This window comes from Cotesia typhae, unplaced genomic scaffold (genome assembly GCF_013202065.1).
Source record: "Cotesia typhae breed Kobodo isofemale line unplaced genomic scaffold, CoteBio_Ctyphae contig_34, whole genome shotgun sequence".
NCBI lineage: Eukaryota > Metazoa > Arthropoda > Insecta > Hymenoptera > Braconidae > Cotesia > Cotesia typhae.
In genome coordinates this window covers 1,317,315-1,343,811 of record NW_027423742.1, presented here as the reverse complement: position 1 = coordinate 1,343,811, position 26,497 = coordinate 1,317,315, and the positions used below count along the sequence as shown (strand labels likewise).

The window sequence follows — 26,497 nt, the reverse complement described above, 5'->3', positions numbered from 1 at the left end:
CATTTGATTTAAAGATCGACAAGAGCTCATTTGGATCTGAGTTTTCCAATATAGTGTTTTTAATTTTTAGAGAGTTAAATAAACAGTCTGACAGCAAATTATGATCACAGTTTTTTAGGTTTCTGAAGTTCACCTTCTTGCTTATCTGCTGCGATTGCTCTACTTTATATTGACACAGTAAATAGTCATGACCATCAACGAACGGGCAGTCGGATTTTGCAAAAGAGACCAACTTATTTGGACCATCAATCAATATGACGTCAAGCCAAGAGTCACAGTCATTTTTATGAAATATAGGACCATAAGGTACGCAGTACAAAGAAGACTCAGTTATGAATTCTTTTGAATGATTTATAACATAAGAGTTTTCAAGAAGGTTGCAGTTCAAGTCCCCTGTTATGATGATGTTCTTGAAATTAGGAGCAGGCTTAGAATATACATCGAAGAATTCAGTGAGAAACATTCCTTTTGGTCTTCTATAAATACAAGACAGCAAGAGATGGGACCCAGTTGTTAAAGTTACGTCGACTATCAGGAACTCAGGCTGGTTTAAATGATCTGATGTTGAAATATGCAATACTTTGACTTTGAGAGAGTTGTGAATTAGGCAAGCTACTCCACCACCTCTAATATAAGTTCCATTGTCAACATGCTTTAAAGTTCGGTCCCTCCGAATAATTTTGTATTCACTTAATGAAAAGATTTGATTATCAAGTGAAGGTTTTAACCAGGTTTCAGTCAGAACAATAATATCAGGATGAGTTTCATGAACTAGGTTTAAAAACTGCGCTATATGACCAACAAGACTATCTATATTTAAACTCAATACATTTAAAGGTGAAGAAGAATTATTTATAGAATTATTACTTGAACTATCTTGACGTCATTCAAGCTTGGAGAGATCAGCAGTGGAGGCAATATTAAGCCTATCCGAGTTGTCATCTTTTTTCGCAAAGATATGGCCACTTCGTACCCAGACATACTTAAAATTCATAATTTTAGCCCTTTCCTTGGTCTTCAGGAGTAGTTTGTAGGTATCTGTGAGTAAGAATTCATTTATGTAAATACTTCCTCGATAGTTGTCATCAATCATGTCCGGAAAAATATCTTTTGCTGGAAGGAATTTTGTCTTGCGTTTTGTGTCAATTATGAAATCTATTACTTGAGATGATTTCATGCAGACTAGAAACGAATGCATAGAATGTGCGTTTTGGTTTCTGGTATTGCTTGCATTTTGTTTCGAATTGCAATTAAATTTGCGAATAGTCAGGACATCATTCGTTAGATGAGGTAGTTTTAAATAATTAAGGATAGCAGTTGGAATGTCAGTTGGAGATAATTCATCAATGACAGGATCAGGGATGCCTGAGATAACCAATTTAGCCGCGCTTTGGAGTACTGAAGAAGTAGCAATAGCAGATGAACTTGGGGTGACTCCGACTGTATTTAGATTTCCAAGAGATGATAATTTTTCTTGCAATGATTCCTTATCAGTTGTCACCTGGAAAGTTCTTTATTAATCTTGGAAATAGCATCAGCATTTACCTGCACATTCGTGGTGACTTCTTCTAATTTTTCAGACGTATTAGTCTGATCGGTTTTCAACTTTTCGATCTGAGTACTCAATTCATCAAATTTCTTTTTCATAGATTGCTCAGAAGACAGAAGTTGCTCCATGAGAGCTGTCATTTTATTATCCAAGGATTTTCCTGACCAACCTTGAGGTAAGAGCGACATTGCAGTAGAAGTTGAAGGTGATAGAAATACTAAGTCGCTACCAGGAGATAACAAGAAGTTTGGCGTTATAGAATACTTGTTAGATCTTGAAGCATTAACTGAAGGCGTTAGGGGAGGAGAAGAGTAGGCTGATTTGAAACTCGAAACAGACGATGCGCTATCTTTGGTAGATCTTAAAGAGTTAACACGACTTCTTGTTGACGAACTAATAGAATCTAAGCTCAGCAAGAGGTTGCTCAGATTTTTCCTGCAGCAATGAGACAATGGCTTGTTTTTAATATGGTCTTTAGCACAGCTAGGGTGATAATGCTACCTACACGTATTACAAGTCACAGCAGATTCCACAGCTTGTTTACACCGAGTACAAACGTCAGAGCCCACCGGCATACCACTTAAAAGACAATGTCTTTTAAACACAAGTGACAGTTCAAGCAGTTGCTGAGAGAAAAAGAAACAAAGTGATGATCAGTTACCGTTTGAGTAGGCAACAACACAATGATGTTAATTTACCATAAGAGCTGGTATAGCTGGTATCAGAATGATGCTGACAAACCATATACTGTCACTATTACATCAAAGTGATGACAACTTGGCTAATAGTTATAACGGGTTCTTCGACTTCGTGCGTTAGCGAGGCCGAAGTTCAAGATAAATAAATTTGGCCTACCTGCTTTATTATTGTTGGGCGCCAGGAGCTAAGCTCCACTCACGTCGTGTCCGGCTTACTCGGACCGAGACTCTTCGTCGGGGTGGCGGGTAAAAGGTGCAACCTAAATTAAAGAGGAACTAGGAACGATCGTCCGGGTACTAATAATTCGCCGAAATCTTATTATTAATTCTAATTTAATGACAAAAAAAAAATAAATGGTCGCCGGAATAACAAAATCACAATAATCAATAGATCAAATTTCGCACGCCGCAATTAATTCAATTATTAATAATTAATTTCATTGAAGAACAAGCCGCAAGGATTTAATTAACAAAACTAAATGTCCAAAGAATCTCAATATCAAAATCGCAGTTCATCCATCGACAATAAAATTCCCAAAAATAAGCCAAAATCGTATGCCGCGTTCAATTTACTAGATCGTAATTAAATTTTTGCAAAAAAAAAACTAAAATCAACGTCGCATTTAATTTCACTTATAATTAAATAACTCCAAAAAAAAAAAAAATAACCGTCGCAAAAATTTAACTCACAATAATTAGTTGAGTTACACCATTAATTGTCGCACAATGGTTCACTTACTAGTACTTATTTAAATTGGCTATTAATCTCGTCGCAAATACTTTAATTGTTAATTATTAATTACGTCAACAAATTAATCGCTGCTAAATTGTGCAATCAGCAACTTGTAATTAACCAACAGTTTATGTTAGCGCAAGAACAAAAGAAATCTACTTGACAATAATTAATTCAGATTAGGCAGATTAATCGTCGCACCACTACTAGTCAATAATCAGGATTAAATTAAATAAAAAAAATCCTTCAATACTAATAATTCATTAAATCCAGCATATTATTCGCCCCAAAATTGTTTAATTACAAATACTTAATGAAGTTGAATAAATTAATCGTCGCAAAAATTTTGATTAATATTAAATAATTAAATTAAACAAATAAAGTGTCCTTGATACCTCAGACACCGGCGCAATAAATGTAATTATCCAAAAATACGCATGGAAATCTTTCAACCAAACTTAGCGTCAAGTTTCTCCAACTATTTAGATTGACCTTGTCAACACAACACTCCCAACCGGCGCATTACCCGCACGACCGAAGCTCAATAATCGGGATTATGACAGCAATACACAAGAATGTGAATAATCACTACAACAATCAATATTGGTATCGGAAATACTTTGTGGGATAATCTCCGGAATAAATACACAAAATAAAATTGAAATAAAAATAAAAAAGAATTAACAACAAAAAATTAAGTCACTCGTAATCTTCTTCCGAGTACGTGAATCCCACAAGATTTTTCAAAGACGAGACCACTTACCCTGGTAGAAGGCGTCGTTCTTCCAAAAAAAATTACAGCAGTGGAAAATACAGCAATTAAATTTTGTCCTGGCTGGGTCGCACGGCTCCGTCGTCCTCGGCTTCCACGTTGAATTGACCTCCGCGTCTCAACACGGTGTGATGTACAAAAAAAAAGAAATTTCCAACAATGGAAATTGCGTCAGTCACAATAGTTGACACATCAACTCTCTCGTCGTAGGTTATTGCTCAAAATTATCGATAGTCTATCGCACGGATAATTAATTATTATTCACGTCGTCGTAATATTTACTTTCAATCAATAAATAACAAAAAAAAAACAAGTGTACATCAACTGACACAACCAACCAAGAAAAATCGCAGTGTAAAAGCAACCTCAAAAAAATCAGCGTCCGTTTATTGTCGCGGGAACACGTGGAAGAAGGAAACATGGCTTGGTTGTTGCCCGCCTGGCTGCTCTCCCCTCTCTCTAGACACTTGATTCGCTTGACGCTCCAGAGATGGCTCTGCCTGTCCAATTTTCCAATATCGACTTATTTTGATCTATTGACTGGAGCATTGGCTCACTCAACAGCCAGCTCGACAACTCCGCGCCTGCGCTACTCGTTCAGCCCCGTAAACTGACCAGTCCGTCGTTTGTTCCTCGGGTCAGCTTTCCGTCGTAGGTGATTCTCTTGGGGTTATCCCACGTCGATGATGCTCGTCGATGATCCTCTTCTCGGGTAAAATGGCTGTCGTCTATAGTACCGAACAATACTCCTTATCTTAAAGCTAACTTATTATCTAACTTAAATTATAAACCGTAATTTAAATTTATTTCGCGCGTAGTTGAGCTTCGATCGGTTTTACCCGCGCGAGGGCGACTCGGTCGCGGCGAATCCAACCAATGACCTTCCTCACAACTGGAAAATTTTTTTTTATTTAAAATAAAATTAAAGTTAAATAAGGAAATAACTTATTAACAGGTGACGCTAAAAGCGGCCTGTTACACAGTACAATAACCTCTCTAATGCTGAACATAACCTCCTCAAAAATTTGCAGTCTTTAAATACACTTTGAAGCAATCCACAAGATGTAAATAAATAAGATTATTTATTCAGCAGGTAGATTGCAATTTTTTGCGTGCAATAGATCTGAAACAGAAAAAATGCCCGGAGGCAAAATAGAGCAGAAGGTGATCTAAGACGGAGCGAAAGTTTTTCTATGTTTATGTACTCACGTGGTAATACAGGAATCATATTAGGGTGTGCTAAAAAAAAAAAACAACTAATTTTATTTATCAAACAGTTCTCGAAATTTCGTTAGAAGATACCAAAATTAAAATTTAGTCAAAATTTGAGCCCTTCATATCAATATTCAGAGGTCGCGAACTTAATTTTTCGATTTTTCATTTAATAAACACGGACAAAAAATTTCTAAAAAGTTTGGATTTTTATTTCTCTTACTTGAACCAACTCCATCTAACGAAAAATCGATATTCTCACAGGAAATTGAACGCTGAATAAACAAGGTCTTTGATCATTTTTTGAAAAATTCAATTCTCGGAAAGATATTCGAGGTTGAAGTTAAGCTTATTGCAAAATTGTGGATTATTTCACTTTTACGGTAAATGTATGACACCGGCAAATAAAAAAAAAAAAAAAGTTGTTTTTACATTTGACCGGACCTACCTACGGACATGTTTAATGACCTGATGAATCCACATTTGGAGTCCGTTTGGCCCGGTCACCCGTTAGATTTGAGTAAAATTCATAAAACCTATAAAAAGGCAAGAAATTGCAGTCACAGCGACAGAAAAATTTTTGTGGACCCGGATCAAATATGATTTTTAAGTATTTCAATTCACTGAATCTGAATCTGAACGTTAATTAGCCCGTTGTGCCCTTAAAATTTAAAAAAATTGCGAAAAACTGAAAAAAATTTCAGTACATCATGAAAAATCAAAATTATCGATGAAAAAAAATTTTGGAATTTAGATTAAGAATGAATTTGAATCTGAAGGTTTTTTTATCCCAGTAAAGTTTCAAAATTTAAAAAAATTTTAAAAAATCGGGAAAATTGCAATTATAAATATAAGAAAAAAATTTATTAAACACGATTGTTAATGACTTGGGTGAATTTTCATGGATGGAATATGATCATAGAATTGAAAAATTGACAAAATTTTCATGAAGCAACCTGAATTTTTTTGATTTTTCACCAATTTTTCTACTAACGTCCTGTAGTGTTTGCATTTTTCATTTCCTAAAAAGTTTTGAGGCACATTTATGAAACTAACTCAACCTGCTCTCTCCATCTCGTTCATTTCTCCTATAAGATTTGCATCCCGAAATAGAGTTCGAATCTTGGGTCCAGTAAAATTTCCATACAATCGATTTTACCTGCAACTAAAACACCTCCTACTAGAGAGTATACTATTACAGGAAGTAATTCCCAAAATCATATTCCATCCATAAAAATACACCCAAGTCATTAACAATTTTACTCAAATCCAAAGGGTGATTGGGACAAACGAACTCTAAATTTGGATTCAGCGGATCGAAAAACATGTCCGTAGGTAGGTCCGGTCAAAAGTACAAACAACTTTTTTTTTTGTTTGCCGGTGCAATAAATTTACCGTAGAATTGAGATAATCCACACATTTCAATAAGCTTAACTTTGACTAACTTTCGGAGGATTGAATTTTTCAAAAAATGATATGAGACCTTGTTTATTCAGCGTTCAATTTCTTGCAATATGGATTTTTCGTTAAATGGAGTTGGTTCAAGTAAGAGAAATAAAACTCCAAACTTTTTAGAAATTTTTTGTCCGTGTTAATTATATGAAAAATCAAAAAATTCAGTTCGCGACCTCTGAATATTGATTTTAAAGGCTTAAACATTGACTGAATTTTCATTTTGGTATCTTCTAACGAAATTTCAAGAACTTTTTGATGAAAAAAAATTAGTTGATTTTTTTAACACACCCTAATACATACATACATACATACATACATACATACATACATACATACATACATACATACATACATACATACATACATACATACATACATACATACATACATACATACATATATGCATGCATGCATGCATACATTGTGACATGGGAAATTTTTCCCATCGATATTTCGATTATAGAGATTATTTTTTTTGAGTATTATTTAGTCTAGAGTGTTGGCCAAGCTGATGGAATGCTGAGATTCGACGCGCTTGTGTCGCCCCAAGTGGTTTTCGATCAGAATGCGAAGCTCGAGGTAGAAATTAAGCCGAACCGCGCCAAAGAAATTAAACTATATTAAGTATGGAGGGATGCGTTCGACAATTTACGATGTATTTAAGAGTGTGTGAGAGAGAGAGAGAGCGAATGAGAAAAGCGACCGGGCGAACTCACAGTTCAGTTCACAATCAACGACCAGGGAGACATCTGGGAGTGACAACGATCAACGAGGGAAACTCGGAATCGGAATCTACGAATGACAGAACGTTGAAGCAACGGGAGCACATCGAGGCTCCACCTGAACGCCGAATGGAGGACTAAAGTGGAAATCGGCCAACCATCGACCATGGAAATTTATCCTACAACGGCTGATTGGACGCGCTGCTTCTTAGCTGCGCTAGAGAAAAACCACATGTTGCTGGAAAACGAAAGAGAAAGAATTCAATTCTGATCTGGATACCGTTCGAGCTAGCATTGACACGCCGATAAATTTTTGTTGTTACACTAAAATCAAGCTAAGACGTATTATATTGGAAATTCAGCCGCTTACGTGTTGAATTTATTTATTTTGTTAATTTTGAGCGTCGATCCCGCCGAAAGTTAATTTTATTGTGTCATTGCCGTACACCAGAAAGCCAAGAATTTTCTCACAAGTTTTTGAGATAATTCCGACAACGACCAATTCCGTTGTGACGCCATCGCCGAGAACCTCTGCCGCCTGTCAGCAGAGCCGATACCTACTTCCTGGACTTCACACCGTGCCGAGCCGTCGACTGACCGGGGTAAGTGTGGTCGCAGTTTGTTAATTTACCTGGGTGACTTCACCGCGACCTGCGATTAAGCCGAGATCGGATAGTTTTTTTTTTCTACCTGCCCGAATTACAAGCTATAATTATTATTTAATTTTTTTTACGTTTGAAAGTAACAAAGGACAACTAATTACGATTTTGAATTAAGTCCGAGAATAATTGTGTACCGAAATTCAACAATTGCGTTGTTGAATTCCGGCTTCGGGGTGACGTCAGCCAGGTACCCGGTGCCAATTTTTCTTTTTTTTTTTTTTTTAATACGTTGTTGAGAGATATTGTGTACAGTTGTCGATTTGTTTTGGTAAAGTTTGAGATTGCCTGCCGCATAGAATTGGCTCGACTCGAGGGCCATCTAAGAGCGCCAATAGACACTATACCTCGAGCTTTGTTCCCGCGTACTGCCCGACGGGTAACAACAGTTACCGACGGTCCTGTTATCCGCCGTGAATGATCACTGATTGATAGATTGTGCCATCGATAACCAATGTACGACAGATCGATGCACCTGATAGATTCATTTGCTTATTGCGAATTGAAGCGAGTTTTTTTTTTTGTTGGTTGCAATTATTCGACTGATTTCTTGTGACCTATTGTATTAAATTCGTTTATTGTTTAAGAACGAAAATAATTTTTTTTTGTTGTTAATTTGTTTGCGAAGCTTTTATTCGATTTGTTGTTTATAATTTTTTTTATTGCGTACTAGCGATCTTGTGCGACTTCGCGTGCGATTAAATACGTGACCAATTCCGATTTGGTCTGATTTTGGCGATTTTTATCGAATTTTGAACCATTAATTAATAAAATTTTTTTTCTTATTGTTTTATAAATTCAAAATTTTGTTTGTTAATAAAGGACAAGAGAAATTTCTTTTTGTACTGATAAATTCATAATTTGTTTGTTAAGAAGAGAAAAGAGAAACAAGTAATTTTTTTTTGTTTTTTTGTATTGCGAAGTTCAAAATCTTGTTTGTTAAGACAAGAAAAGCGAAACGATTATTTTTTTTGTATTGAGAAATTCGAAATTTTGTTTGTTAAGAAAGGAAAGAGAAAGCATTTTTTTTATTGATCATATTCAGATTTTGTGATATTGAAAATTGCCGGACCTGCGTATTTGTTCGATCTAGTTATTGTTAATTAATAAACATAGTTGTAACAGTCCCTGCGCATTAATTATTTTTTTTTCTTCTTTGAACTGTCTCAATTTTTTTTTATTCTGGTGATACGAATATTCCGACTCGATTCCTATACCCGCTCTATAAACTTTAGGATCTCTTCGACGTCGACCTGCCGCCCAACGACGATCAATTGTTAACTTCGGAACCGTGGAACATAAAGTTCCTGGCGCCCAACAGTCTACGAACCAGGTAAGCCAATATTTGGGTGGACCTCTCCGGCGCTGTCGACGCCAGTGCCGTGAAAAAGCCATCATAACATACATACATACTGAGACACTACAAAATGTCCCGAATTTATCAGCCTGGCGAACTACCACCCGAAATTTTCGTGACCGACACTAGCTAAAATAATAGGTAGTCCCGTGACATCACAAGACGGCACGAGGAGGGGAAAAACGGTCACAAACCCCGATACTTGAGCGGTGATCGACACTTCGATGTATCCCCCGGTGTCAACCACTACGTTAGATTTATCTTAGTCAATCTTACCACTATACCACTATTACCACTATTAGGTGATTACTCACCAAAACTAAATAATTATTAACAACTACCAAATCTACTAATTAATTAATAAGTTTATATCATCATTACTACTATTATTTTGTGTTAAAATATCATTGTGTTATTATAAATAATTAACCATCGACAACCTAGAATATTGGTAAAATAATCATACCACAAATCTATTGTATTTCGTCACCGAATATAATAAGTATAATTCAAGTGTTTAGTTAGTGAAATAAAATTAAGTTTGTTGCAATTTTGTTATCAATCAAGTTAATTTATCCACTACACTATTCACACTGCGTAATTTCATCTAATCAATTACAACACCAACCACGGAAGAAGGACCATCTGCATAGTAACTTTTGTAAGTAAGTAAACTAAATTTAACTGGCACACGTGGTAACTTCTGTCCCACAATCTATCTAATCGAGCTCTCTTAAAACAAAAGACAATCATAAATACGGGAGCGGAATATCCCAGGGCAGTGGACCAAAATCATAAACGCAATCCAGGCGAATAATTCTTATCCGCGAGGTTTAGTGGCCTGGAAACTAAAATTTTTCATAGAAGTAGAAATTCTAGTGTTTCAATGGCGCTCGAACAGGGACGCTGCCCTCATTAATGAATGTCTTTGTTCAAAAAAAAAAAAAAAAAAAAAATTGCAAAAATTCGTAAATTCATTTCTACTTTAAAAATTCAATACTTTACAGATAGAAAATTGATTAATACGATTAATCGATAGAATTCTCGTCACAAATAACTATAAAATTCTATTAAGATAGCAAAAAATTTTTGCTGAAAATTTGAAAAAAAAATTCTAAACTAATATAATTAATCTCTACATTGACAAAAATTGCCACATTTTCATACAATCTCATCTAATATTAAGTATAATAAACTGAAAAGAATTATATTGTGTACATAAATTGTAATATTGTAAAACTACAATCCGATTATTGTATAAATTTATGCTGATGTCATTTATTTTACGATAACTGTGAAGTACTCTCAGTAAAAATTCCAGTAAAAATAATTTCGACAAAATTTTTATCAGTACATAAATCTTACAAATCCATTGTCTACCTAAGATTAAAATTTTCTATCAGGTGTGTCACCATAAAATAAAATTCCCGAAAATTTAATCTAACCGAAAATTAATTAAATAAAACAAGAAAAAATTTTAATATCAGAATTTTTCAAAAATGTTTCCCCGTACGCCAGTAAACCGATTCCCGGTACCTGTAAACAATAATGCGAACCAGATCCCACAAGATCCCCATGTAATCACATCAAGCCAGAATCTACTAAATTTTAACCCGACTCAAGTTCCCAGTTCAAGTCTATACCCACAGTTATCAGACGACTTACTTAGACTAGACAACTCACAAAACGACTTGCATAATAGTACAAGTTACAACAATAATACTGACCCCGCTCAGACAATTCAAAACAACATGAGCGGAGTACAAGACTTAGTGAATCCCCCAAATTTAAGCGGTAACGAAATAAATAGCGTACAAGACCCACTAGACCCAACGAACGCAAACAACAACTATGTAAACGCAATACAAAATCCTGGGAATACCAATGTTGCGACACATGCTCTCGAGGAAGCAGTTAGACAGCTCAGATCGGAAAACGAAGCCTGGAAAGCCGCGTATTATCAATTAATACCACCCTTTGCCAGCACCCTAGTCCGGACAATGTCTGACGCTGTAAATAACAACAACAATCTTGCCAATACTACGTATGCATTTCAGCCGCGGGAATTATTCCCGAATTCAAACTTCTCGGCGGGAAGTCATTTCGTACCGCCCGCACCCCGCTTACCTCCCGCTACCACGGTACAAAACTCAGCGTTCAGTGGAGCTGCGCGCTTACCGTACGCGCACCCGTATATCCCACCACTCGTACCGCCAGTGTCTCAGTACGTACCAGCTACATACACACACAAACATACACCACTGTATCTCAAGTAACGCAAACCTACACAGCACCGTCGATGCCATACTACGTACCAGCCACACACATACAGCCCCACATGACTGTACCGCACGTGACGCATACCTACGCAGCACCGATAGCTTTCTTTCACGTACCCGCATCGCAGACACAGCAATACACGCACACTGTCCCAGGCATGGTCCCATGCGCTGCTCACACTTATACATACCCAAGTACAGTTGCACCCCTACGGACTAATGACATTTGCCGGATTGCAAAATCGTGGAATATAATTTTTTCTTCACGTGATCCATCTGCAAAACTAGACGCTAAAAAATTTATCAAAACTTTAGAACAGAGAATGATCAGTAATGATATACCACTAGATAGTTTTAGGCCAGTAGTTGCTTCAACCTTAACTGGTAATATTCTAGACTGGTATTATCAAAACGAACACCTATTCACCGACTGGTAGATCTTCAAAATACACTTTAAAGTATGGCAAACCCACCAAACAGACGAGACCCTATTACAAGAAATTTATTCATATCGGCAATCTGACGACGAACTCGGAGCAGCATTTATTAATAGAATGCAAAGTGCATTTGCCCAATTAGAAGAGCCGTTACCGGAAAATCGACAGATTAAAATTATTATCCAAAAATTTAATTCCAAATTTTCACTTAAATTCGCCGAATAACATATCAGTACCTACTCAATGCTTTATGAACGCGTTGGCGTTTGGCAATCGATTATGGACACTTGTAATCCCCCTAAACAAGAACAATTAAATAAATCAAAAGTACAGAATCAGGGCTATTCTAAATCCAGAACGCGAATAAATGCCGTTACCGACACAGATCCTGATCAAGACGCGTTAAATACGGAAAACAACGAACAAACCACCCTAGATGCGGTATTAACTAACAAACAACCCAATTTCCGTAAAGAGAAGCCAAAAGACGACACTACAGACACAATAGTATCGTCAATAAACAATCTTCAGGTAGCAATGCAGGGCATGTTCGAAAACTTGCAAAAGACTCTCTCTCCACCACCACCTTCCGCGTCCTGTATACGCTGTGGACATTATGGACATACATCCGACAAATGTTGCGCGAAAACCACCGATGAGATTCAGGCCAGAGCTGGTTTACCACCGTTGCCGAGAAACCCAGATCCAAAAAACGAGTGCCCTGGTGTATCCCTCTACAGCAGCCAGGGCCAAAACCGTTGCAGTAGAGACAAATAGTACTACTGAGTCAGCCAGTCAAACCCACGTATCATCTATTTCTCCAGCTAACACCTTGGTAGAGCCAAAAATTGACAACTGTAAAGCTAGTACTTCCCAAACTTCGGATTTCCCATTTGATCCTCCACAACTAAACATCTCAGATTCGGAATATGAGGATTATGACGATTATGACTATGAATCAGACTCAGAATCGGAATTTCCCATAGATTCACCGAAATTAAAAATCAAATCAGACCATGACAAAACACCCGACTGTCTGATGCAAATACGTGGTCCCAATAATCAAGATCAGACATATCTATCACATACGCAGGCACCAACGCTCGTAAGTCGCATGATTACAGATATTACAATCGAACCTTTCAATATTGAAGCCATGCTGGACAGCGGAAGCGAACAAAGTTACATTTCTGAGACCGCGTACAATCGAATCCAAGGCAATGAACTTCAAGAACTCAGCCCAGATCCCACCAGTACTGTAGGAGTAACATTAGCCGACTCTGCTTCAATATATACCCGCGGAGGTGCTCCATTCAAAGTAGAACTCGACGGAAAGACTATCTTAACCTGGTTGAGCGTATTATCTGGTCTATCAACCCCAATTATCCTCGGTTTAGATTTCTGGCAGTCTGCAGACGTTCATGTAGAATCAAAAATTGCTACTTGGTACCTAGGCGGTAATTCCATCAAACATCAATTTCGTTCCCGTACAAATAAAACCAAACCCCTGACATCAAATGTTCTATCTTAATCAGAACGTTCTGAATTAAGTAATTTTCTCGAGACAGAATTTAATAAAAATAAAGCGACCACGTTAGGAGTCACTAATTTAGTAAAACATCGTATCGAAGTAACTGACGAAACTCCAGTACGCTGTAAACCATACAGACGCAGTCAGCCAGTAATGAAAGCATTGCACGAAAAAGTTGACCAATTACTCGAGAAAGGATATATTCGACCTTCGAATAGTAGCTGGGCTTGCTCATCAGTTATGGTCGCGAAGAAAAATAATACCTGGCGCATGTGTATCGACTATCGTCCTTTAAATATAAAGACCAAACAATCAGCGTACCCATTACCAATCATGCATCGAATTTTATCCAGCCTTCGAGGCGCAAAAATTATTTCTACTATCGATCTCAGCGATGCTTTTCATCAAGTATTAGTTGAAGAGAGTAGTCGACACTATACAGCATTTTGTGTCGATGGCCGCGGCCAATTTGAATGGATTCGGATGCCATTCGGGCTTGTTAACACTCCTAGTACTTATCAAGCTCTCACTGACCAAGTTCTCCGAATCGTAATGCAAATTCTTTGGAAAAAGGCTCGGAAATATTTACCCAGCGCGTAAGAAAATATTTTTGCCTACTTAGATGATTGGATTATTATCAGTAATACTCTACAGGAACACATGACGTATTTACAAGCTGTTTTTGAAGCTTTTCGAATCGCGGGCCTCAAAATGAACGAAGAAAAAAGTCAATTCGGACGTTCCGAAGTTAAATTCCTAGGCTTCATAATTAATGAAGAAGGCATGAGTCCGGATTCAGCACGACTCGAACCAATAGCCGATTATCCGCGACCTACTAACCGCAAGGAACTTCGTAGATTTAACGGTCTTGTAAATTGGTATCACAAACACCTTAAAAATATTGCACAAGTCCAAGGTCCTTTAAATAAATTAACAAGCACGCGTGTAGACTGGAAATGGACTGATGTAGAAGAAAACGCATTTGTCGAGACTGAGAAATCTCTACTACAAGCAGCCACATTAGCTCTGCCTGAGCCAGATCGCCCCTATCGCTTATACACTGACGCGAGTAACACTGGACTAGGCGCAATTCTCACTCAGTACGACTTTAAAGAAGATCGAGAGAATTTAATCATGTGTCTGAGCAGACCTCTGAATAAAGCTAAAATTAATTACACGACGACAGAAAAAGAATGCCTCACGGTAGTTTAGGTCTTACGGAAATTACGTGCATACGTAGAAGGTCTTCCAGTTACAGTTTATACTGACCATTCCGCGTTAAAATGGCTCTACAATTTAAAAGATCCAGCAGGTCGTTTAGCTAGGTGGGCTATTGACTTATCAGCATACAAGTTGGACATTATCCATTACAGGGGAACCCAAAACGAAGCTCCAGACGCTCTATCACGCCTTTATGAAGATCCTGGATTAACAGAACTCTCATCAATTCAAAATCGTAGCATTTCTGAACTTGAAAGTTCATGGTACAACGAAAAAGTCCGAGTAGTCCAAAAATTCCCGGAAAAATACCCCGAATGGAAGTACGAAGACGAAAGACTATATTATTACCGCCCAACAGCAGTCAAGGAAATTCTAGATGACATTACCGCGTGGAAAATCGTCCTCACAGAACCTGAAGTCAAGCCTCAACTCGAGAAAGCTCATTGCGATGTTCAATCGGGACGTTTAGGTATCGATAAAACCTACTGGCGTATCCGCGAGACCCATTACTGGCCCGGTATGTTCCGAGATGTTGTTTCCTATGTCAATTCTTGTGAGAGTTGCCTTAAAACAAAAAGTAATCAGGCTAAACCGCAAGGCTATATTGGTACTAGACCACCAACTCAGCCATGGACTATTATCTCCATGGATACCATAGGCCCTTACACTAAATCCTCATCTGGTTTCCAATATGCATTGGTAATTGAAGACATTTATACCCTATACCTAGAAATCTTCCCATTAAGACAACAAACTGGCAAAGAAATAATCAAGTATTTACGTGGAGTATTAACTAACTGGGGCCCAGTTAAACAAATTATTTCAGATAATGGTAAAGAGTTTATAAATAAAGATGTTCTGGCCCTTATAAAGCAGTACAATATCTTACTTACGCCTACTCCAATAGGACACCCATGTGCGAACCCCGCAGAACGTTGTAATCGTACGATAAAACCCACGATTATTTCATTTACTAGACAAAACCAACGAGACTGGGACCTTCACATACCAGACCTAAAATTTGCCTATAATACTGCAGTCCACACCGCACTAGGCGTGTCCCCATTTTATTTAAATCATGGTCGTGACCCACACCCGATATCAGATACACCTGTTACTGAAAATTTTGACGAGACTGATATAACTGTTTGGAAATCCCGCATAAGTAGAATAGACGAACTTCGCCATTTTACAGAACATTATATGTTAAAAGCTCGGGAACGAACTCGAAAACAACATGAAAAACGGTTCTCCACTCAATCTATCAATTTACAGGTCGGGGATCGCGTTTATTATTTAAATAAAAAATTAAGTAAAAAAGTTGATGGCTATAGCGCGAAGTTAGCACCTAAATATGCAGGACCCGCAGTAGTTACTGATATAATAAGACCGATGGTCGTGAAATTATCAGATTTAAATGGCAATGGCCTCGGCATACATTATTTAAATGATTTGAAAATTTCACGAAGGTCTAATAGACAAATTTTATTACAGAAAGAAACTACTGAGAGTACCACAATGTCATCTATTATCAGCAGCGAATCGAAAGCTAGTTCACATGCGAGTTTGGAGTCATTGATTCTCGACCCGCTGACCAAAACTCAAGCTTCCGACACCAGTTTACCTCATCTGAACGACACTGTATCACCACCATCACCTGAACCGTCAGCTGTAACCCCTGCATCGTCACCGACCATGGCTAAGCCTAGCCTGACTCCAGAGGAAGCTACCCAGCTCACCTTCGGCCGAATTCCCAGGCCCCTCGCAGTCCAGCTCGGCACAGTTACCGTAGCTACCGCAGTAACCACTCCAGTAGCAGCCACATTGACACCAGTGGCCAGCAGTCTCATTACAGGTCCAGTCAGTAATGCTAACCAGCTAGAGGATACTTTGACATCCACGAACAGCAAGGCAGCTACAGAACAGCCATCAGTCACTGATGCGAGTCAACAAACAGTTGCCTCAGCATTCGTGAGCCGACTAGACTCTCTAGATCAGCCAACAGCTAGATTCACCAACGAACGACCTTCCTGGGTCAATGACATACTGGATGGCATTGAGCATCTGCGCATGCAGCTGCAAAGAAACTCACGTGACATCCAGTCTTTACAACGCGATGTCACCAACCTAGCTGAGACAACTAACCAGCAACGTCGGAACCTTTGCGATGTAGCCGAAGAAGTCGTTGCCGTCAACCACCGACTCGAGGCGATGGAACCCTCCATCAAGCAGCTGGGTGATGACCTTCATCAAAAAGCACACCAGGAGGGACCCATAACCTTCCAAGTAACCGAAGAGCAGACCATCAGGACGGTCTACAACATCGGGACTACGCCAACTAACAAGGCGGTAGTTCCAGTCCTAGCCAGCCAGCCAGCGACAGCATGTGGACCGAATGCTGAACTGAAACCTCACACATCAACGTCCAGGCCCATCCGAGAGGGTTCTCAATTCCCTCCATCTCCACTATTGGCCCACAGAGCGACTCGAAGAGAGCTCACCCAGGAGCAATCGAGTCTTCTCCAAGCAACAGGAGCTATCAAGAAGGGCGCACCGGCTAAAACAGTAATGGAACGTACGCTCATTCGTTACCGTACTCCCAGACTACGTCAGCACCTGAGTACAATGCACCGATATCACCAGAGACTGCATATCAACAGTTTCTGGCTGACACTGACTCAGCAACCCCATCAACAACTACTACAGACGCTAACCAGGTATGCGTGCATAACGGAATCCGCTTTATGGACTACAACACCTTCTGTAAAGCCATCCGCAGCACTTGTGCTGCCGTTCGGCCAAGGATCCGACACCAAGAGCTCCAGGAGTCTTGGACCCAGACAGTGACTACCCAGGCTCAGTCACTGTTTTTCTCCACAGGGTGCCAGAATTGTCGGCAACGAACACACAAAATTGCCGAATGCCGTCTACCATGGAGACCAGATATGTGTCACGTCTGTTACCAGGACCAAGTGACAACGGAAACGTGTTTCCGCCCACACGAAAAAGAATTAAAAGACCACTTCCGTGGACGCTGTTCAGGATGCGGAGTGGCAAATCAATTCTTCGACCACATGTACCGGGCTTGTAACCAGCACTGGCCAAAATACAAGGACTGGATCAGTACCAAGTACACCCAAGAGGACATGAGACTCTTCCACAAGGCCCATCTTCGTGGCATAAGGAAATAAACCCCCCCCCCCCCCTTACGGTTCTGGAAGTTTTCATCCTCATTCATCACTCTTTCATTAATACTTTAATAATTTTTATTACATTATTTTCTTATTATTTTAATTTTTTTTCTTTGTTCATTACTGCCAATAAGTCAGTTCATTATATACTTTAAAAATTGTGTGTTTACTACTATAAAATAAAATTCAAATAATTATTGATATTAATTTCTATATAATCGCAATATCATTCATATCATCTAATATATTATCTGCCAGTTAATTTATTTTGTTTACAGCTGCAGTCCAAATAAAAAAAAAAAAAACAAAAACAACTAACTATAACCAACAAAAATTTTTCATTATAAAAATTTTAATTTATTTCTCTTTTTAATTCAATAGATCGAAATCTAGTCCGGAGTTCGACATTCGCTCAAGAAATTTACCAATACCAAACTCTTTATCTATTTACAGGTGATCACTCACAAAGTCTTTAAAAATAATTTTAAAATTTTAATTAATAATTTTCGTTCTTTACAGGTGATGACTCACCAGTCTACCAACATATCCATTCCTCAGGTGACTACTCACCAAATCATCATACCACTATTAGGTGACTACTCACCAACTCATCATACCACTATTAGGTGGCTACTCAGCAACTCATCATACCACTATTAGGTGACTACTCACCAAACCATCATACTATTATAGGTGACCACTCACCAAACCAAACTTTTCAGACTGTCATTTCAACAAACTACCCTTCCTAGGTGATCACTCACCACTAACTCCTATCATCCTATTACCCTCAAACCTGGTGACGATTCACCGATTCTTTTAAAAGAGCTAGCTCGGTTCAAAAATTGACGGGGTAGTCTTAGCTAGGCAGGGAGGATTGAGACACTACAAAATGTCCCGACTTTATCAGCCTGGCGAACTACCACCCAAAATTTTCGTTACCGACACTAGCTAAAATAATAGGTAGTCCCGTGACGTCACAAGACGGCACGAGGAGGGGAAAAACGGTCACAAACCCTGATACTTGAGCGATTATCGATACTTCGATCTATCCCCCGGTGTCAATTTATCACGTTCGATTTATCTTAGTCAATCTTACCACTATACCACTATTACCACTATTAGGTGATTACTCACCAAAACTAAATAATTATTAACAACTACCAAATCTACTAATTAATTAATAAGTTTATATCATCATTACTACTATTATTTTGTGTTAAAATATCATTGTGTTATTATAAATAATTAACCATCGACAACCTAGAATATTGGTAAAATAATCATACCACAAATCTATTGTATTTCGTCACCGAATATAATAAGTATAATTCAAGTGTTTAGTTAGTGAAATAAAATTAAGTTTGTTGCAATTTTGTTATCAATCAAGTTAATTTATCCACTACACTATTCACACTGCGTAATTTAATCTAATCAATTACAACACCAACCACGGAAGAAGGACCATCTGCATAGTAACTTTTGTAAGTACGTAAAATAAATTTAACTGGCACACTTGGTAACTTCTGTCCCACAATCTATCTAATCGAGCTCTTTTAAAACAAAAGGCAATCATAAATACGGGAGAGGAATATCCCAGGGCAGTGGACCAAAATTATCAACGAGATTCAGGCAACTATTTCTTATCCGCGAGGTTTAGTGGCCTGGAAACTAAGAATTTTCGTAGAAGTAAAAATTCTAGTGTTTCAATCCATACATACATACATACATACATACATACATACATACATTTTGCAAAACGAGGTAAAACCAAAAAAAATTATTGTATGAAAATTATTGATTTTCTTAGCTGAAAGTTCTAAATTTATATTTTTAAACAATTCCGAACGGCTGAAAAACAGGGCAAAAAACAAACCTTTTTTTGTTGAACCACTGCTATTTTGTGAAAAAAAATTATTTTCTTTCAAAACGGCCCGTAGTGCGCTAATTACATCCTCCCTATTAAGGATTATTAATTATTTTCTATTTCGAGTCACTGAAAAGATTGATTTCCGGCGCACCAGGATGTGCCGTTTTTTCACTAGTCCCCACTATGCTGGTCTGTAGTTTTTGAAAATTTGATTTTCCTTTTCATTTTATTAATATTTTTATCACTTCAAATACCTTAAAAAAAGCTATAAAAATTGTATAGAAAATGTTTGTTGTTTTTTTTATCGCGACCGAAAAAATACCTCAAATTCGGATTTCTTAACGAGAATACTTCTTTAATAGTTTATGTCATTTATTTAGTTTCAGTAACTATGAATATTAATCAAAAAGACTATATTTTCTCATTTGTCACTCTTTATTTCAGGTGACTATGCACTTTTCTTTTAGTGTATTTTTCCCAAAATTCGAATTGATATTCATTACGATGTACTACGAGTTGGCATCGTAAAGATCTTGCTCCATATCGATATATTTCAAGATATTTTTTGGGTCAATACAGACGACCAGTTTTTGGTGCGTGATCTTGTTATCCAAACCTGTCACACTGCTACAGTTCTCCCGTCTAAAACTGTAAAGAAAGATTTTTAATACTACTATTTTGTTCCATTAATTGAAAAAAAAACTTTTTTTAAAGTATTGCTTAAACGTCATAATGCTGCTCTTGTAGTGTATAAGCCTGTGTGTTATTTCGATCAGTATAATTCGTTTACAAGGATTTACAATATTGTGTAATGTAAACTCATATGATTTTGCTCAGATCCAGTATTGCAATATTCATCACCAAAAATGACGATCTTATCACAGTAATTTTTTAGGCGAGAAAACCTATCACTTCCACTTGAAATCGTCTTTTTAAACCCCTTACTGGACAATATGCTACTAATATTAAAACATGTCATCACTTACTGTATAGACGAATAGTGCCATCAGTTTCTCCTCTTGGATTTTTTGCCACACATTTGTAGCTCCCATAATCTGAAGGCTGCAATAAAATAAAAACATCAAAAATATTTTATTTATTTTTCAAAAAATTATGCCAAGGCCTCAAAAACCGAATGGCAAATTAACAAGATACATAAACATAATATATTCACATTTATAATAGTATTGTTTAATAAACAAATTCACATTTATAGAATTTAGAATTTAAGAAGCAAATTTTTGTTATCCAATGAGAATAGTATCCAAGAAAATCACAGAAATGAAAAGAAATGAAGGTAATCTCAAGACAAAAATCGTCAAACAAAATCAAGATTAAAATTACTGTTTTCCTTCAATCTCACGTAACATAAAGAAGTCGAATACTTTACTTTTGAAAATCCTAAAACTCTGCGAATTTACAATATCATGTAACAGTTCTGTCCAGAGTCGATTGGCTGCTAGCACAAGAGAGTGTTCATAAGTAGTAGTAGTAGTAGTAGTTTGGTAATTTAAAGTTCACATTATTTTGCTTACTTGCCAGCTTATCAGACCTTCTAATATCAGGATCTTCATCTCTAAACAGCACACGCAGGATATTTGGGTTTCCAGTAATGAGTAATTTGTAGAAAAAACAAGCTAAGAAGTATGATCGTCTTGATTTGATGTTAAGCCAATTTAACGAATGAGGATAAGGAGTAAGGTACCTGCGGGTAATAAAGCTTATCGGGTAATAAGGCTTAAGTGATAGAAATTCTATTCAAAATAACCGCTTCTGCTAAAGATTTCTCAAATAGAAGTGTCTACCATAGAAATGTCGCTACAAGTTTATAGAGTCCCGATGCAACGTTTCCTGTCTTCTATATTCCATCGTCCGTCATATGCTAAAGTAGCGCAGAAGAATTCCTTAAAAACGATTTGAGTAAATTGTAAACATTTTTATAATTTTATATTGATTAATTTAAAATCATTGTTCTAATTTTTATCAACATCTTAAAAAGTATTGTTGCTCAATTTAAATGATGATTGATCTCTAAAACCAATTTTATCAAGTATAGTATAACTATTTCCAGTAGTCAGAAGTCGATTATTGGTAAGATTGTGGAAGTGACCAGCAACTTGCAAGTGTCTGTTGAGAGGATATTTCTTTTACATTTTAGGCTCCTTAAGACAGCAAATACCTTGCGTGAAAATTTCGCAACATGATCATCTCAGGTAAAGTTGGTTGATAGATGAATTCCTAAATGTTTCGTTGAGTTTACGTATGGTATGATATTTCCATCAACTATTATTGGAGGTAGATCACAATTCTCAATAATTTTTATCTTACATTTACTATCAAGAATCATGACTTCAGTTTTCTTGAAATTTATCTTAATGTTGTTTTTACGGGCCCAATCCGCTACAACGTGGGCATTAGAAGTGAGACAAGAGGCAACTCCTTCCAGTTGGTATAATTTGAAATGAAGATATGCTCACTTATCATCAGCAAGGAGACCTTATTTGCACGTACTCAGGCACTTCGCTACTCTATTTATCGTAATCAAGAATACAATTGAACCCAGTGTAGATCCTTGAGGAACACCTAATGTCGTGTTGACTGGTATAGAGACAATATTTGAGTCGTTTAAAACTAATTGTGATCTACCAGTAAGGGGGCGTCCATAAATTACGTGAGGTTTTTTAAGGGGGTGGGGGGGTTGAATCAAATCTTATCTAATCTTACGTTGGTGAGAGGGGAGGGGTCTCGGCAAATATCACGTAATTTTTTTTCTGATTGAAACAAAAAAAAAAATTATACTATTTTGGTCCATTAAATCCAGATTGTACATGCTTAAGATTTTATTTTAAGCGTAATCGTAATACGATTAAGATCATTTATTAATTTGTTCGAAAGAAAATAATTTTATTCATACTTCGACGTTATACATTTACTCACTGTCAAACCACCATATTTGTTTTGTACCAAATAGCTCAATTTAATCTGAATTTACGGTTCAGTGTAACCCGACATTAGCATACAATACTAGTGTACACGAAGGTCCAAAGTTTACACCTTACAGATTAGTGTTTGGTAAAGAAGCTCGTTTACCATCAGAATTCTCTTACCTAGTCGACATACCTACGTACGCTGACTATATCAAAAATCACGCAACGAGACTGTTAGAAACTCAAAAAGAAGCTAGAGAAAATCTAGAAAAAGCAAAACAAAAATCAAAAATCAGATATGATAGAAATATACATCCAATAAACTTCAAAATAGGTCAAAACATTTATTTAGTCAAAAATCAAAAGACAGGTAAATTTGATGATAATTACTTAGGTCGATATAAAATAACCGAAATATTCCCTGATAAAAATTATATAGAAATAGAAATAAAACAGGGAAAAAGAAAAATAGTCCATTGCGACAGAGCAAAAATTGCACATTAATAATAACGCAATAAAATATTTTGAAATTTTTTTTGTTTAAATTTGAAAATAAAAAAAAAAATAGAAATATTTCGGTCCGACCGAAATTAAAGGGATTGAAATGTAAAGGTAACGTTGCTTACTCACTTACTATGAGTCATTCCATTTAAACTATGTTATTTCATTGGATTATCATCATTTCCGTTAAGATCGTATTTAAAAATCTTTTTTGGACAAATTTTACAATATGCACAAAATAATAAATACAATAATTGAAAATAATAATAAGATCGTACTAATAAATAAATACGATAATCGAAAATTTATTAAACCAGAATAAATTAAAAGAGATGAAACACCTAAAAATCACTAAAAATGTACTAGAGAATATAAAACGAGAAACAAAATTTTTTTTTTCAGAAAAATAACGACATACCTTTTCTTACAGGAAACATAGAATAAAATTATTATATTTTAATAAAAATACTCAAATTAAGAAAAAATCAAATTTATATAATTAATCATTTGAGAAAAGATGTTAAAACGGTAAATAAATAATTTATTTATGCCAAAGTTACTAACAGAAGGCAATTTTTCGAGAAAATTACAAGAAAAGAAATTTGAAAAATAAATTCAATTAATAAATTTAAATTAACATAAATTTAAAATTAATAACAATATAAACAACTAAAATTATTGATGAACAGTTTAAATAAGATGAAAATTAAAAATACAAAAGAATATAAACATTGTAACATAGCGAAAATTCACCGATTTAAATGATAAAAAGTACAAACTAGGTAAATAATCATAGATTAAAAAAAACAAATTTGAATAATGCCTAACGCGCGAAAAACATTTTTTTTTCATAACATAAAATAAATTCAACACCCCCTATGTAACAAACGGGACGTTTATCTAGAGGGAGGGACGTGTTACGTTCCCACCTGCATTTGCAGATGTCTCTGTTATGTCCACCTGAATAATTTTTCTTTTTAAATTTAAATAACCCGCGCAGATAGAAGACTTCTCGGGGTCATCTGAGTAATCCGAACGGACATGTCGCCAATGTAATAAATGTAAAGGAATACAAAAAGTAACTTGCTCTCTAACAAGTTATATACATTTAATACTTCATACATAACACTCAATATAGGTCAAATAATAGTAAATTCAATGTAATAAAATACACACATTAAAACATTTCAATATCATATTTATGAAAGAATTTAAACTGTAACCCATGAAAAATTACAAAAGAACAATTGATCTGTCTTCTAAGTTTTGTAAATCACAAGTAAGAAATTAGCTGTCGGTAAGGCAAATTTTGTTAGGTAACTAGCGGTGGAGAAAATTTAAATTATATATCTAATTCAAACACAACCTTTTTATACTAAATAAGAATAATTCTTCTTCAAAATATTTATTGTTTTTATTTATTAAAATATGTAAATATTGATTAATAAAATAAAACAAAAAAATCGCTTATTTAATGGGAAATAATTTATTTCTATTTATAAAGTAATTTTTTTTTTAATTATGTAAAATATGAAAATCAAACTGTTTTTTATTTGTTTCAATTTAAACTATTATTTATTTATTTATACACTTTCTCAACATTTATCAATGTTATGTCCACCCCATAATTTTTCTGTAAATTTAAATCACCCGCGCAGATGGAAGACTTCTCCATGCGCGAAAGGAACAATAAAATATAAGCTACGCAACTGCTGGTTGACTAGCGGGGACTTCTGCAATCTCAGCACCGCGAGTATTTCTAAAGGCGATCAACAGCCAACGCCTGGTCTTTGAGCAATTAATTCGACTTCCGCGTTTAATTGACGGACGCGTGCCTTGTAAAAGTCCCTTATCTTAATTTGCGCTGCACTTAAGACGAGTTCAGACTCGGTTCAACCGGCAGGCAACGTATTACATATAAAAATTATCATAGAAAGTCGTATTCTCAAAGTCTCAAAGTTCTAATTTGCTCTGCCCTTAGGCAAGAATCCGACCAATAAGTTCAATAAAAATTATTCCTAAAGCTAAATTTGCGCACTTTACTCTACAGGGGACTGGAGGACGTTAGCTCAAATTATTAAAATTCATTAATATAATTTACGATTAAAATTACAATTGTGAAAGTGTAAGTTTTAGTGATTATAAATAAATCTATAAACGAAGAGAAAAACCAACTACTTTCATTCTTAAAATAAGAAGCCCTTAAAGTAAGGAGCCCGATCCATCCTACTCCATCTGCTGCAAGAAACGACCAAAGGGCCCAATCAAAAGAAGATGCGCTAGGAGCAGCCCCTGTTATCACGAATCCAGTAATAATAAATAAATCGACAAGCAGTAAGTACATCTATCTGTTCTAAATATTCACCAGTCTCAAACGAAGGCGTGGTAAGTTCATACCTCGAAAACGTCCCACATCAATAATAGGGTGATTCAAAAAAAAAGAATATTTTTTTTTTCGTTTGGTACTCTGAAAAATAGGTTCCTAGACACCTCTAAGAAAGCCTCTCCAAGCATGAGTTCTTAATTGTAACGGGAAGGTCCTCCTTCTTACAGTTTTCTATTTTTTCTTATTATCAGATAGAAAAATTTATATCTCGCTTCCAACTACTTGAAAAAATATCTTGTTCCTTAGATTTTGTAGGAAATTGAATGCTCTACAAAAAGGTCTCTTACGATTTTTTCGTAAACCCAACCGTTTAAAAGATATTAACGGTTAAAGTTTGATTATTTTTGGGAAAATTTTTTATTTCTTATGAATTTTATAACTCAATGAAAAAAATCATTATGAATGATGAAACTCATAGTTTTGTAGGAAATTTACTGCTCTATAAAAATGGTCTCTTATGATTTTTCGATCAAGTTGAGCGTTTACGAGATATTCATCGTCAAACATCAATGCATATCAATTTTTCTAGTTTTTGATCAATAATTCGAAAAATTTCAATTTATTCTGTGAGTTTTAAGGAAATTTAGACAAATTTGAGTTTCTATGAATAGAAATATGTTATGAACTATTTTTTTAATTAGTTTTTTTAGTCTTGGACATGTTTGATTACATTAAAACAAAAAATTAGTGCATTTTTTAAAATATATAATTCAATTTAGTGTGTTTCACATGTGTTTCACTTTTTTATCGAAGAATTTATTTATTTAATTATCAACTGCCATATAATTTTCAATATTTTCAACATAACGGTACACTTTTACTGTAAATAATTTCCTCTATTGCAGTTTGGGTAGTTTTTTCGATGTTCTTTGATAATTTGCAATAAGTATTAGAATTGCTCTTCATTTTTTGTTAAGCATTGATTATACTCACTAACTAATGCAACAGCTCGTTCTGCTGAATCATTAACAACTTTCAATTGGTTAAAGTATTCTTT

The 26,497-nt window shown here is 35.9% G+C and overlaps 1 protein-coding gene across 1 annotated transcript in view; it reads right to left on the bottom strand.

The window, feature by feature from the left end:
* LOC141526507 (uncharacterized) overlaps window positions 1-26,497 on the bottom strand; it is a 1,028,588-nt gene that overhangs the window by 106,906 nt on the left and 895,185 nt on the right. Inside the window, exon 9 of the mRNA XM_074241542.1 lies at window positions 20,673-20,748. Coding sequence (XP_074097643.1) covers window positions 20,673-20,748 — 76 coding nt within the window. The remainder of the gene's footprint in view (window positions 1-20,672; window positions 20,749-26,497) is intronic.